Below are 15,447 nucleotides of genomic sequence, written 5' to 3' on the forward strand. Positions count from 1 at the left end.
GTCTTGGTGTGAGGACCATCCCAGGCATGGGGGTGGGGGGACATGGTTGGAGGCCACCGCTTAAGACAGTAGCTGCCAGAAGGGAACGGACGGTATAGTGGGTTGTATAGTGATACCCAAAAAGAGAGGTACAAGTGCTAACACACTTTTACCTGCGAATGTGACTTTCTTCAGAAATAGGGCCTTGAGGAGAGACCTTGAGACCTTGAGGAAAGATTCTCATCCTGGATTGATGGTGGGCCCTAAATCCATGACAGGCAGCCTTATGAGAGAAAGGAGAGGGAGACTCAAGACACAGAGCGGGGAAAGACTGTGTGAAGACAGGTGGAGATTGGAGGGCGCCCCAAGCCGGGGAACAGCAAGGACAGCGGCAGTCGCCAGAAGCTGGAAGAGAGGCCTGGAATGGCTTCTCCCTCAGGGCCTCGGAAAGGAGCCAACCCTACTGACCCCTTGATTTCAGGCTTCTAAGCTCCACAACTATGTGAGAATCATTTATTTCTCCGGTCTTAAGCCACCAGTTGGTGGTAATTTGTGACCCTAGCCCTAGGAAACTAATGAAGAACGAATGGGCAGACAGAAGAGCTGGCTGGAAGCAGGAGGAGGTGAGGAGCCTGGTGTTTCCAACTCAGCCCCCACCTCCTGCAGGGACCGCCTTCCCTCCCCTTCCACCAGTGCCCAGGCTCAGCCTTTCATGCGCTTCAGACCCTGACTCGGAGGCCCCCCACCGCCTCGCCACTGTTGCACATCTCCTCAGTACTTGCTTCCCTGCCAGGCCTGCTTTCAAGAGCATTTACTTGGGACCGTGAGCTCAGTGGTCGGGAGCTGTCATCTACGTTTTCTCTCCTGCAACACCGCTGTCTTCTCCCTCCCCTATCTTACCTATGGAAGTGCTTTGTACACAGTGGGTGCCTAATAAGTGTTATTTATTCTCTCTGCAGAGTCCCCTAAACATTGCCCTGCTCCTTCCCCTGCTGCAGCTGAATTTATGCCAAAACCTTGTCACAGGTGAAGATAATTTCCCCCTTTGCATCAGTGTGGTGTGTCCCCCTCCCACATGGCACCCTGGGCCCCAAGTTCCCTGAAGGAACTTGGCAATGTAAGCATCACCCCCATGTGTCTTCCAATCTCACTCTTGGCACTAACTTGTGTGTAAACTCGGACAAGTCAAGGCACCTCTGCTCCTCAGTTTCCTGTTAAGTAAAACAAAAGGATTGGAGCAGGTTCATTCATTACCCCATTTATACAAAAACCACTGTTGAGACTATTTGTCTAAGTTACATGAATTCAAGGGTGAACAAGATTTCAAGGATCTAAAGGATCATACATACAAGCAGACAGGAGGAGAGGTTAAAATGTGCCAGGGTGGTACAGGGCAAGGGGGCTCTGAGGAGGGGGTGGCCAGAGCACTGGGGGGGAAGGGGGGCTGAGAAAGGCTTCATGGGAGAAGTAATGCCTAAAGCTGCCCATCTTCAGGATCCTTCCAGCTACAATATAGGCTTTCCTTCTAGGGACATGGGTTTTGGGTCAATATAAGGAAGACTCTTTTAACAGAACTAGAAGGAAGGCCTGCTATTGGAAGTCACCTCCAGCCAGGCAGTGACAGGTACAAGCATCCTAAGAGCCGCTACAAGGGGTATATATTGACAGAAGGACCAGTGTTTTTTAAATTTTGTATTCACCTGCGGGGGCAGGGAGCATGAGCAGGGAGAGGGGCAGAGGGAGAGGGAGGAGCAGACTTCCCGCTGAGCAGGGAGTCTGGAACAGGGCTCGATCCCAGGACCCTGGGATCAGGACCCGAGCTGAAGACAGATGCTTAACTGATTGAGTCACCCAGGTGCCCCCAGTGTTTCTTTTCCCACATCAAGGTAAGTGTGGAGATTTAATTTACACTTAGCTCTGTGGGGACAAAGAGCTCTGGTATGAACATTTCACATCAAATCTGAGTTAAATCTCACAAACGGCCTCCTGGCCAACTGAGGCGACAAGCAAAAGGCAGGCGAAGGAAATGGTTCAGATGTCATAATTTTATTATTATCTCCTGTCAGTCACGTACCGGGAAGGTGACGCCAGGAAATGGAACAGACTCGGACCCTGGGCAGCTTGAAGGGGCTGAGGCCAGAGGGACTGTGTGTGGTGGCAGGTGTCTGCCCTCAGTCTCTTGAGGGAAAGCTCTGGGGCCGGGTGGCACAGGGTGGTTTCTAGGATATGGGTGAACAGTGTCCCAAAGATGTGACAACAGTTGGACTAAAGGGAACAATCAGAGGCTGATGAGGAGAGAGGTCTGGGGAGGTCTGAGAAGGGTGGTGAATGAATGCTGTCTGAAGCCAGCAAGCCACACAGCCCTTCTGCTTCTCGCCCGCAGAACCAGGCCCTGCTTTTCCTCCAGCGGCCACCGGGGGGCAGCAAAGCGCTGGCGTGAAATCCAGCTCTCGGGAGCAAGGTTAGGTCTTGGGCTAGTCCCAGGAGGGCCAGGGAGGGAGAGGCAGAACCTTTGGAAATAAGGGTTATCTGTGGGTTCCTGACTCCCCTGGGAGGAAGAACAAGATTCCTGGGGCTTCCTCAGACAACACAGGAGCCACACACGTGCCTGGGAATTGGGGCAGGAGTCCGGGGAATTCCCTGTGCCTCCTAGGACCCCAGACGCAACCCCAGGAGAGGATCTCTCCATCTGTCTTTCTGTCTTCCTCCTGGCAGGAAACCTCCGACCTGACATCACAGATGATCAGATTCCTGGCTGCCTCGAGCTCTATAAAATCCAACCTACTCCTTCCTTGGCCCAGCCCCTCCCCTGCCAAAAATGTGAGGGCCCACAGGTTCTCTTTCTCCTTGGCAGGTTGTGGCACCTGCTTAGCTTTGGTTTCTCAGTTTCTCCTAATCCTGCATTCCTGTTCCTCTGCCCTTCCTCCTTCAAAGGCCCAGCCAGGTGTTCCTGGGCTCTTCCTGGCCTGAGTTGGGGGCAGGGAGGTGATAAGCAGGGCTCCCAGCCCCAGCTCTGCAGCTGGCTCAGCGTGTTCTGGATCCCTCAGGGGCCTCTCACAGGAGAGTCTGTGGCATACTGCCCCTGCTTCCAGAATGCCAAGTTGCCCAGTCACATTGTTTGTTGCTGAGGGCTTACCTCCTTCCCTCAACCTTTCAGAGCTCAGCCCCAGATCAGCTTCTCAAGCCTATTTCTGCATAAACTGTCCTAGGGAGAGGACGACTTGGACAAGAGGATTCTGGGAAGCATGACCAAGGCCTGGGTTGAATGACCCTTTTGGAACTGGAGAGGAAGTGAACAGACCTTGGAGGAAAGGTGGCAACTGGACCCGGAAGTCAGGGCAAATGTGTTCTGGTCCCTCTCCCTGCACTGCCCAGGCCGAGGTCTTCCATCTCGTTAATCTGAAAACTACTCGCAACTTAATACCATGAGCCTGTCGGCAGTGAGGCTGGGAATCAGCCACCAGAATCCTGCTTCCCAGCTTGTGTCTAGAAGGTGGAAACGACAGAGTACAAAATTTGGTGGTGGTAGTGGGGGCAAGGGGGAAGCCGGGGAGACAAAGAAGACAACAAATCCTCCGGAGACCTAGGATGTCTGGCCTGACCACCCGGTCTCATTCCAGCCCCAGTCTAGTAGGTTAGCTGTATGCCCTTGGTCTTGCTCCCAATTCTCTCGACCACCTCAGCTTTGCCCTCTGCGATCAGCATGTGCAGACGACTGCCTTTACAGGATTGCTTTAATGGACGGATTTAGACCAGCACACAGTAGGCATCCAGCCATGCTCCCAGTTGCCTTTGTCTCATGCACAAACACTACCATCCGTTCTTGCTTCCCTCTTTCCTCAAATGCCCAAGGGGGAACAAAATTTCAAATGCTTCTGCAATATTTCTTGAAAGCTGAAAACAGGAAGGGTGGAGAAGGAAGAGTCAAAACAGATTGCTAACATACCTAGTCACTCTCTCCAAGGGCAAAAGAGCCCCCAGCACCGGGAAGAGAGGTGAGCCCTGGAGGGAAAGCCCAAGGGAAGGTCCAGGTATATGAACCTCTCTGACCGCACCCGGTAACTTTCCACCCGCGCAGAGCTGGCTTCGAGGTGCTGGCTGCACACTTCCCCCTGGTATGGCCCCATCATACCCTCCCCTGCAGGCCCTGCTGGGGGGCTGACGTACACCCTGATCGAGTCTCAGCTCTCAGAGGCCTGGAGGCTGATAAGGAGACCCAACCTCATCACATGGGACCAGCTGGAAGGACCGGCTCTGGCTGTTAGCATCAGCTGAACGGCTTCCAGAGTCCAGAGATAAGGAGATAAGGAATGAAGGGGGGGAGGGCTTAGGCTTCTGGGCTGAGCGGCCAGAGAAGCCAGGGGGAGGAATATGGGCACTGCCAACTGAGGCCTCAGGAGGCCTGGCTTGGGGATCCACCAGCACAGGGCAGCAGTGGGTGGGGGAAAGTTTAGGAAAGAAGTGTGGAAAGGCCTCCGGGCAGGGCAGGATTCCCTCCCAGTGGGGCTAGTTCAGCAGCTAGTATAACCCTCCCTCTCTATCGGAGCATCCAATCCTCTAGGGTCCACACACTCCACTCAGCCTCAGGCCGAGGTTGGGGGACAGCCCAGGGAGTCCAGGGAAGAGGGTGAGAGGAAGTCAGTCCTGCCAATTTCAAATGCCGTCCCCCCCCCCCACAGTGAGATGCAGGGCTGGGTGACTTGGTGTTACTACAAAGCCCACACCTCCCAAAGGACCACCTGCCCCCCATCTCCCTTATGGCCCCTGGACAGGTCCCCTGTCCCCACCTCCTGCCCCAACAGAGTTCTTTCATGACCCAGGACGGTAAACCAAGGCAAGTTCAGATAGTTCGTTCTGGCTTCCTGCCCCTCTTCCATGGCATAGGGCTCAAGTGCCTAGAATATGGTGCTAGTCTCAAAGTTGCCAGGATGGGCAGCCTGGGACAACCATTGGGTCGATCCACATCCCCCCACCGGCAGAACAGTCTCACTTTCTCTCCCAGCTTCCTCACACCCCCTTATAAGTGTCAATGCCTGATCTAGAAGGAAAGAACAGAGGAGTGGATTTGACACAGGACAATGTACCCCACACAGCTGGGGCAGCCTTAGGAGGAACCTCAGTGGGGTGCAGACTTCAGCTACGGTCCTGAGATCTCTTTTCCACCTCTGGAATCCTGCTGGACTCCTCCCACTCGTCCCTTCGGTCCTCAAACCCAGAGGAGTCTCCAGTCTTGACTGTTCACTTCAGGAGATGTAAGTGGGAGGAAGGGGCAGCACAGAGGGAGAGGGTGTGACCTCGGTTCTGTGGGGCCCCTAATGCTGGGGTACAAGGCTGCAGAGGGTGAGGACAAGCATCGGGCTGAGGGGAGGCCAAAGGATGGGCTGACAGCTAGTTTCACATCTGGGCTTGCAGGAGAGTACAGGGAGGGACAGAGGACCAGCAAGGGGGACACTCTTGAAAGGAAGGAAGGAAGGAAGGGCTCCTCATTCCCGGTTGGTGCCAAAAAGCTGCAGGAAGAAGGTGAAGATGTAGATGATGTCTAGGTAAATGTTGAGGGCTCCAAAAATATACTCCTCGGGGCTCAGTGAGTGGCGTCGGTTACCCATCAGCAACTGGGTGTCGAATGCCAGGAACTGAGGGAAGGGGGAAGAGAGAGAAGTCAGAAGGTCCAGCAGCTGTGACATTGACCAAGGGGGCCCAGTGTCCCCATCTGGGCCACCCCCCAACCAATTTTGCTACCATCATCTGCTGCTTGGCTGCTCAGTGACCCTCCTGGAATGGCCCAGAATCTGGAATTTTCCCAACACCTTCCATCCCTAATTAACACCTATCTCCCCAAGCACCTACTGTGTGCCAAGCACAAGGAAATAGTCAAGAACAAGACAGACAAAGGTGCCTGGGTGGCTCAGTCATTAAGCATCTGCCTTCAGCTCAGGTCATGATCCCAGGGTCCTGGGTTTGAGCCCCACATTGGGCTCCCTGCTCAGCGAGGAGCCTGCTTCTTCCTCTGCCTCTCCCCCTGCTTGTGTTCCCTCTCTTGCTGTGTCTCTCTCTGTCAAATAAATAAATAAAGTCTTAAAAAAAAAACAAAAACAAAAAGAGAAAAACAAATAAAAAGACAGACAAGATCCCGGCCTTAGAGTCTAGAGTGGAAGTAATCATTAATATGAGTGAAATCAAAGAGAAATGGGAATTGTCCCAGGAGGGTAGCTAATAATAAGGAACTTGACCTATGTGAGTGTGGCAGGGAGTTCGGGAAGGCTTTGAGCTGAAGCCTAGTCTCCTTGCCATGGTCCCAGGGCCCTCCTTTTAGCAGATGAACAAACACTTCATTTAACAGTGAGCAGAGGCACTTATTCTGTGTTGTGTAGACATTAGCCCACTTAGTCCTAATAACATCCCGAAAGTAGGGATTATTCCTAGAGGAAACCATGTCCCAGAGATGTTAAGTTCTTGCCTGAGGTCACAGAGCTGGGAAGCAGCAAAGCTAGGGTTTGAACCTGAGCAGCCCAGCTCCAGAGGTCCACTATTCAGGAATAGCACCGTGTCTCCTGACAGGAAATGCCTTCTCCCCAGGGCACCTTCTTGGCCTAACAGACTATGAACAGTGATTCCCTTGAGGACAGCTCTTCCCTGCTCGCACCCCCCAACCAGGTCTTCCTACCATCTACACTGACTCAAGCTCTTCCCACTTGGCGATTCTCTGGGGTCCAAGCACAGGAAGCAGAACCCCCTAGAAACAGCAGATGATGTTTCACAGGCATAGTGTAGTTTTCGGGGAGAAGGAAACCCGAAAGTTCCACCATTGTCTCAAAGGTCATGAACTGGCCCACCTGGGATTGGAATTCTTTAAATCCATTCACATTCTTGCTAACTGGGCTGTGCCCCGCTCTTCCGTCACTCGTGTGTGGAAGACCTGTGTACCTTGGGTCCTCTGGAACATTCATTATGCAATAAATAGGTATGGGGCAAGAGCTGGCGCCGGCCACTTGCTGGCAGAGTCTGCCTTCACTATGCTGTGCCTGCCTTCCAGGGCTCACTGCTTTGTGGGATGATCACAATAAAACTCAGTAAATGCCATCATTAGGGCAGACTGAGCAGGAGGAAGGTGGGCCAGGAGAGGTGACATTTTACCTGGAGCTTGAAGGACGAGTAGGAGTTTGCTAGACTGAGAAGGCCTGGGGAGGTACGGGCTATGGTGTGAAAAGTGAGGAATTCCGCATGGTGGGGGCAGGGGGGAAGGGGATGGAGGGAGAGGGACTAGAGCCTTGGGGCCAGAGGTTCCTATAGGGAGCATCTCCCCCATCCGGGACATCAAGGCATGACTCCCTGGAACGTGGGGAGGTGGGGGTGGTTATGAGCACGGGCTTGAAAGTCAGCTCCAAATGAATTGTGGCCTCATCTCCACTCCTCACTAGCTCTGAGCGCCTGGGCAAGGCGGTGTCCCTGAGCTCTGAGCACATATCAGGAAAGGGGAGACGAGTGGGCTTGCCTCCTGAAGTTGCGAGGAGGAAGAGGCACACAAAGGGCCCAGCCTGGAGGCTGACACATGGCAAGAACCCAATGCACTAGCTCCTAGTGTGGGTTTGTATTTATCTGCAGAAGCAGGGGTGCCCCCTTGACATCTTGTCATAGGTGGCTGCCGAGTCCCAGATGTCCCATCAAGGAGGCCCATCAAGGAGGAGGAAACGTTACTAGGGGACGCTGTGTAGGCTTAACAGAAGGAATGGGGTGGGCGGGTGATGACTGAAGAGAGGCTGAGGGGGGACCTTGTGCAGCACAGGTCGGGCTTCCTGAGCTCAGCAGCGTTGAGGGGAGGATGCAGGAGAATCCAGGACTGGAGTCAGAACTCTTATATTTGAGCTCTGGTTCCATCCCTCTGTAGCCGTCCCCTCCTGACCTCAGTGTCTTCGTCTGCAAAATGGGACAGCAGCTATGACCACACTGTGGTGTGGTGTTCAGGGTGGATGTATGTCTGAGTGTGGCCTCAACTATTCTCATTTCGCTCTGCTCCTTCTGATTTGGGATTGGATTCCCACGAAAGTTTGCCCTCTCCAGAGAGAATGAGCAAGGAGAGGGACCGACTCGAATGCTGCAGGCTGCTTAGCGGTCATGCTGCCAGCAGAAGTTAATAAATTGCTGATCTGGCTTATCAATCAGTGGCTTGCTTCGTTGATTTCTCAGAGCCCGGTCACCCCTGGGTGAGCTAATGAAATTGAATCTCTCAACCTAGAAGGCTTGGACCTGACCAGGTACGGGGGGTGCAGGGCGCTCCTCCAAGGAACCCCCACCCAGGAGGCCTCCTAGAGCAGCCAGCAGGCTTTGCTCGTGCAGAAAAGAGGAATGAAATTATTTCTACTCCTGCCCTTGGTCTGTGGCCATGGATGCTTATCAACGTGGGATAACCTGCCCCAGATTTCAACTGCACTGCCTGGTACCACCCAGCACGGCAGCCTCACACCTGTAAGTCAGCTGACAGCTTTTCACTCAGTAGTCCCAACAATATTTATCGAGCACCTACTATGTTCTGGGGAGTTTGCCTTTAGATAGCCGAAAGTCTAATGAAAGCAAATGATCAGAGATTCCTTTAGGAGCATGTACTTATTGCAGGGGAAAGGAACCTGATGACCTTGGGTGATGGTGAGCAGTGCTGACTAACGTCTTGGTGGAGAGCAGCTATGTTGGTCATAGCTAACGTCTTGGTGGCTAAGACCTGAGTTGAGTGCTAACAGCCAGGTTGACTGCTGACGCCTGAAAGGTCCCAGCTGAGCACAAGAAGGAAGGGCAGTCTCGGGGGCAAGAGCCAGAGGGGAACTAGGAGGCTACTAACTTAGCCCTGAGTCGCCCTCTCACACACTAATCCTTTCTCTCGGCTCACTCTTAGGAGGTAGGTATTATTATCACTATTTTACATACGAGGAAAGGCGTCTCTGAGCAAGAGAGTAGCTTGCTAATGATCATTTCCCTAGTGCTGGGTCCAGACCATCTGTCTCCCACTTTGATAGAGAAGCAGGTCGGGGGTGGGGGTGGGGGGGCGACTGGCCAAGGGGGCTGGGCACAGAGGGCAGAGGAGCCAAAGGCCAACTTGCCTCAACTTGCCTCATCCACCCTGTTGGCCAAGCTGGGCCTGGTCAGGGCCCCCTGGCTACACACCTGGCCTCAGCCTGCTGTGTCCAGGACCTAGGCTTATGTTTGCTGTCCTCCCAGAAGACATGGGGAGCCATGCCATGCAGAGGCCCTCTCAGAGCCATTAAGAAACAGGCACTGAATACAAAAAGCTGGGGTTACCATGTGTTGAATCAGCAGGACAAAATAACACATGGATGGCATCCATCCTACAGAAATGGCGGTGCTAGTGTGCAAAGCAGCACATGCCCCATGGCGCAGCATGGTTCTAACAGTGAAGGACTGGAAACCCCAAACACGCAACCAGGGTTGGTTAAATAAACTGTGGGCAGCAGTACTGAGGCAGAAACAGCTCTGAAATAGGATTTCATGAGAAAAGAACAAGCTGCAGAAAAATCTACATCATAAAATCCCCTTTCTGTAACAACAACAAAAACCTGCACAAAACCATGTCATAGAAGTCTAGCTAGCAGATACCTATAAAATGCATATAGAAAGATCTGGGATCTTTCTAAGATTGCTTACCTCTGAGGACGGTAGTGAAGGCCGTGCAAGTGACATTTGCTTTATCTATGTTATGTCAGAGTTAAAAACTGAAATGTTTTATATTTGATTTTTATAATACATTTTATATGAACGTATTCATATATAATTTAATTAGAAATTTTGAAAAGAAGGATTAAAGTAACACACACAAAAAAGAGTTGGGGAGTGTTTTCACTGAATCGTCACACAAGCCTCCGGGATGGGTGTTCTGTTATTGTGTCCATGGTAAAGCTGAGGAGTCTGGGGCACAGAGAGGGTAAGTGACTCGCCTGATTTACACAGCCAAGAGGACAGACTGTCAAATCCTGTTCTCCTTCCACCTTGTGACACTGCTTTGGGTGGGGGTGGGGGGTTGCGCGCACACGCGTGTGCGTAGAAGGCTGGAAGAGGTGGGAAGAGAAGCACAGAGCACACAGCCAAGAGGGCTGCAGGCTTCCTGGGGGGGGCTGCAGTGAGCACTGTGCCTACCTGGCCCTGCCCCCACGTTCTGGGCTGGAGAGTGAGCCTGGGCATGGGGGAGTCTATAGGAAGAGGCTGCCAGCCTTAAGTCCTTGTGCCCTTGGCAGGGATGCAGGACCAGGAGAAGGAGTAGGGGAGTGGAGGAGAGGCTGGTACCAATAGAAGATACTCGTCTTCACTGGACTGAGTGTCAAAAGTTTCAATGGCACAGACAACATCAGCATGTGGGCCTGAGCACCTCCAGGCGGCTACTAGGGAACAGGGTCTGGCAGGCACACGAGCCAGAAAGCCTGGCCCAAGATAAAGGGGATGAAAGTGTGTAGGAGAGTGTGTAATAGAGCCCATGTGTGGTCCTCTGAGGAAGGGCACGAGAGTAATACAGTGCTTAACAACACGGACTGGGGAGTCATGAAGACCTGGGTTCAAATCTTGCAACTGACTAATGCTAACAGGTGATATTATTGATTAATGACCCGCCAGGCGCTTTCCAAGTGCTTTGCATATATTAATTCACTCGCAAGTCTCAACAACCTACAGGTGGGTACTATTATTATCTGCATTTTAAAGATAAGGAAACGGAAGCACAGGGAGGTGATATGATATTATCAGTCCGCAGGGCTAGATTGTGGTGGAGAATGTATTTGAACCCCAGGTACTCTGCTCCAAAATTTGGTGCTCTGAGGTACAAGGTTAACATTTATGGTAAGGGTAAAAGCTATTATGGGGCGCCTGGGTGGCTCAGTGGGTTAACGCCTCTGTCTTCAGCTCAGATCATGATCCCAGGGTCCTGGGATCAAGCCCCACATCGAATCGGGCTTTCTGCTCAGTAGGGAGCCTGCTCCCCCTCCACCCCTACTGCCTGCCTCTGCCTACTTGTGATCTCTGTCAAATAAATAAATAAAATCTTAAAAAAAAAAAAGTGTGACCAAGGGGCGCCTGGGTGGTTCAGTGGGTTAAAGCCTCTGTGTTCAGCTCAGGTCATGATCTCAGGGTTCTGGGATTGAGCCCTGCATCTGGCTCTCTGCTCAGCAGGGAGCCTGCTTCCCCCACTCTCTCTGCCTGCCTCTCTGCCTACTTGTGATCTTTCTCTTTGCCAAATAAATAAGTAAAATCTTTTTAAAAAAGAGTAAAAGTTTGAAAAACTTTGAAAAAATAGTTTGAAAAAGAACCAAGTTCCAGGTGCTAGGCTGTTTTCATTTTTCCTTTCATAAAGTATCTTATTTAATTATTACCACAGCTTTGTGAACTAGTTCATATTAGCCCATTTTACAGATGAAGCAACTGAAGCACAGAGAAGTCAAGTAACCTGCCCTGGGTCACAGTAGTTAAGAGGACGAGCTAGATCTTGATAGCACCTCTTCCCAGCTCTGCATTGGTAAGAGAGCAGCGACTGGTGCCTTCCCTGCCCCAGCATGCCAGTTAGATACTCCTCAGCCCTGCTCCCTACAGGAACTCTGAACCACCCTTCTCCATGAGTCCCCCATCCCTGGGGGCTGGGAGAGGGGCTTCTTTTGCCTTCTCTGGGTCAAGGTGTGGGTTTCAAGGGCTTGGTTTGAGCAGGGGGTTGGTTGCTGAGGATTTGCGCCTCAGGAAGTGAAACTGAGAAGAGTCCTGGGAGGGGGACACCAAGAGCACTTTCCCCCTGAAGGAGCAATTACCCAGCATTCCACCCTCCAACCTGTAGCCCTCAGAGGAAATAACTCGACTTCCAGAGGCTTCAGATGAGGCCTCAGGTGAGGTGTTAAGGCTGTTTTAGTGGCCTGAGGGTAGGTGGCAGAACAGAGAAGGTTCTCAAAAGATCTTTCAGGCTCATGTAAAAAACTGATGCAAAAGAGCTTCTAAGCTCTGGATGAAATAGACTAAAATAAAAAAAAATCATACCCTGCCTTGGGTTTGTGTAGCCTCTTTTTGCTTTTCAAAGTGTTTGTCTAATCATGAAAAAGATAAGATATATATTGTGGCCCTGACCAGAAAAGCAGGGAGAGGGGTGAAGTGGGAAGACAATCAGGAATCTCTTTCTAGAAACTTTCAGAAGCTGTAGGGGCTGACCTAGGTCAGTCATGGGGCACAGGGGACACAGATTCTCTGTTGGGGCTGGATAGAAGTAACTGCTAAAAGCCTGGTCTCAGAGGTTGAGAAAGCCTCTCTGGGTCCTTCTGCTGTGGAGTGAGTTAGTCAGGAGGCCTGTTTTCCCTGTGAAACGGACAAGGATGTAGAGTTAAAAGAATACTGAGCTGAGAGTCAGGAAAATGGGGATTTCATCCAGCCTTGGCAGCTAACATTGTGTGCCCGTGTGTGTGTGTGTGTGTGTGTACATACATGGTGTGCAGTATGTGTGTGGTGTGTATGGTACATGGGGTTGTTGTGTGGTACGTGTGGTATGTGGTATGTGGAGGAGTTGTATGGTGTGTGTGGTATTTGGTTTATGTGTGGTACATGTGTGGTGTGTGTGGTACATGGGGGGTTGTGTGGCACGTGTGGTAGGTAGGAGTGTATGTGGGGTGGGGGGCATGCTCTCTTGAGGCCTCAGCACAAATAGGTCCATGCCAGCTCTGAGGACTCAGTCTCTGCCCTCCTTTCTTCCAGGGGCTGAGGACAGATGGCTGTGCACATCTTCCCCATGGTCAGGGGCCAACACCCAGGGTTGGAGACCCAGCACCTCTATAAACAAAGCATCTTCCTACCTAAGCTTCACTCATCCGAACACCATTGGGCCCTGAAGCATCCAGTTCTGACCAACATATGTTCTTCCTGCCACCCTGTCCCTGACTCTGGGACTCTGCAGTGGCCTCTTATCTGGTCTCTCTGCCTCTCGTCTATCCACACTGCTTCTTGATAATCTTTCTTAAAACACAAAGACTGTGATGTCTGCTGAGGTCCCCAGACTGGCCAGGCTGGGCAGGGGAGAGTTCTGTTCCTACTGGGCTTGTCACCTAATTTCCGAAGTCCTGTGCCTAGTTCCTTTCCTAAGTCTCCTGGCTTGGCTTCTTCATTCAGGTGGCATAGAGACCTTAGCTTCCCCAGAGGAGGCCCAGCTCTGAGGTAGAGCCGTATAAGCACAGAGGCTCAGCCACAGTGGGCAACCAGCTGGCCAGGCCCTCGGCCCCACCTGCTCTCTCCTTCTCCCTGCCCCAGCCCTCCTGCTCTGTCCCAGCCCCTCTACCTTGCCCCATCATCCCACCCAGGCAAGCCCTCACGCTCCCCTGCCTGACCTTCCATGAGCTTCTACATGAAAGCACTACATGAGAGAAGAGGGAATGCAAAGGGTGAGGAGGAGGAGGCCACCCTGAAGTACCTACCTGTGGGCTGACTCACCTGCTTCTATGGGCATTTGGGTCTGGTGCCCAATGGGGGGTATGAGATAGGGGCGAGGCAGAAAACCCAAAGCCTCTTGAGAATGCGCCAAGGCTCGACAGGTGAGGTGTTGGAGGGGCCTGTTCCTCAAGGCAGGACCTCGGTTCCAAGAAGCCTAGGCTCCCCACCCCCAAGCTCAGCTTCGGCTAGCCTGGCAGCTCACAGATGCCAAAGACTGTCAGGGAGGGGCTGACAGTCTCCAGGAGAGGAAAAGCTTAGATTCTAGCAGCCCTTCCAAGGCCCCAGCTGGGAGGATTGGGTCCGGGAGGGAGTTCCTCACTGGGGGTCTGGACCCTCCTCCGACAGCACTCTCCTTTCGCACACATCCTCCTCGGGCAGCTGGGCAGGGAGGCTCTCAGTGCTATCTCCTCATTGGAGCCACAGTGCTGGGAGGGCCCCTCATGGTGCTGAGAATTCTCCATCCCCTGGGGTGGGAGAGACCAGGGTAAGCAGATGAAGAGACTAGGGGACCAGTTTCCTTAGGACAGAACGGACGCAAGGAAGCAGGGTCAGACTGAGGCCAAGGAGATTCCGAGTGGGGGTTAATGGAAAGGCCCCAAGACAGTTCTTGTGGGGCTGGGCCTCTGATGGCCTCTGTCCACCTGAAACTCAGGGGAGGAGGAGAACGAATCCAGGGCCCCTTCTCAGTTCTTTCCATTCCCAGGGGACCCAGGGAAACTGTGGCCTTCAGGGATTGCTTCCCCTCCTGGTGACCCAGGAGAACGAGGGGCAGGGGATGGATCTGGGGGCGTCACACAACATGCTCCTAACCATTGTTTACATAATCTGCAGGAGGAGCCTGGCCTTGGCCTTTCTGTGTGTTGTTCTCCTAATGAGACATTAACTTGTAATTAGGCGCTGTGGTTTCTCCTCCCCTGTGACTCACTATGCAACTGAGGCTCTTTGCCCTGCTCTGACCAGCCCCGCAGCCGGCCCAGCCCCTCAGCCAGCTGGGCCTCTCAGGTAGCCATTCACTCCACAAACACCAAGGGGGTGCCTCCTGCATGCCAGGCACTATTCGAGGCACCAGGGATGCGGAAATCCCTGCCCTCAAGGGACTTCAATTCTGCTGCAGGGAGACAATCAACTAAACCAACCAGAAAAATCAAAGCATATGTCAGAGGATGAGAAGTGCTATGACGAGAAATAAAGCAGGGAAGAGGAGGAGGGAGTTGTGTGCGTGTGTGTGCGCGCGTTCACGTGTGGGCGTGCGTGCAGGCTCAGTCACACAGGATTGTAAACAAAGTGAACACTTGAAGGCGGGGACATGGAGAGCTGTGAGGGGATCTGAGGGGATGGACGGAGGCAGGTGCAGAGGTACTGGGCTGGGTGTGAGCCGGCCATGGTCAGGGGCAGCAAGGACAGAGTGGGGGAAGGGGCCATGGGAAGAGGTGAGGTCAGCAGGGGCTGGCAGGACTGGGAAGCGATCCCTGAAGGCCAAGCAGAGGAATGATCCGACCTCATTCACGGTTAATAGGAATTCTCTAGCTGCTTGCCATTGAGCACGGACTGTGAGGACCCCACCAGTGGGAGCACTGTGGGACATGGCCCAGGGAGTGGCCATGTAGGTGGAGACAAGTGGTCAGATTCTGGCTAGAAGGTGGAGCCAAGAGAATTTGCTGCGGGGCCAGATATGGTGTGTGAAGAGAGCGGAGGAGTGGAGGATGTCAAGCAGGGCGTTTGGCCCGAGTGACGGGAAGGACGGAGTTGTCATTAACAGAGATGGGAAAGCTGTGGGAGAAACAGGGGTTCAGGGAGAGAGCAGGTGCTCAGTTTTCTGCATGATAGGTTTGGGGTGCCGCGTAGATTTCCAAATGTAGATACTGAGTAGGCAACCGGAAATTCTAGTCTGGAAGTCTGGGCTGGAGATAAGTTTTAGGGCCATCAGCATTAAAAGATGGCATTCAAAGTCTTGAGACAGTCTGAGATCCTGTAGGCAGTGAGGGCAGAGAGAGAAGAGCCGATGGCCCGATGGTGCTCAGT

At 52.8% G+C, this 15,447-nt stretch overlaps 1 protein-coding gene across 1 annotated transcript in view; it reads right to left on the reverse strand.

Annotated features, from left to right (window-relative positions):
- Nucleotides 1–2,004: 2,004 nt before the first annotated feature.
- Nucleotides 2,005–15,447, reverse strand: part of FAIM2 (Fas apoptotic inhibitory molecule 2) — a 33,670-nt gene continuing 20,227 nt past the window's right edge. Inside the window, exon 12 of the mRNA XM_032348140.1 lies at nucleotides 2,005–5,612. Within this exon, the coding sequence (XP_032204031.1) occupies nucleotides 5,463–5,612 (150 nt within the window). The 3' untranslated portion in view covers nucleotides 2,005–5,462. The remainder of the gene's footprint in view (nucleotides 5,613–15,447) is intronic.

Source organism: Mustela erminea, chromosome 6 (genome assembly GCF_009829155.1).
Source record: "Mustela erminea isolate mMusErm1 chromosome 6, mMusErm1.Pri, whole genome shotgun sequence".
NCBI lineage: Eukaryota > Metazoa > Chordata > Mammalia > Carnivora > Mustelidae > Mustela > Mustela erminea.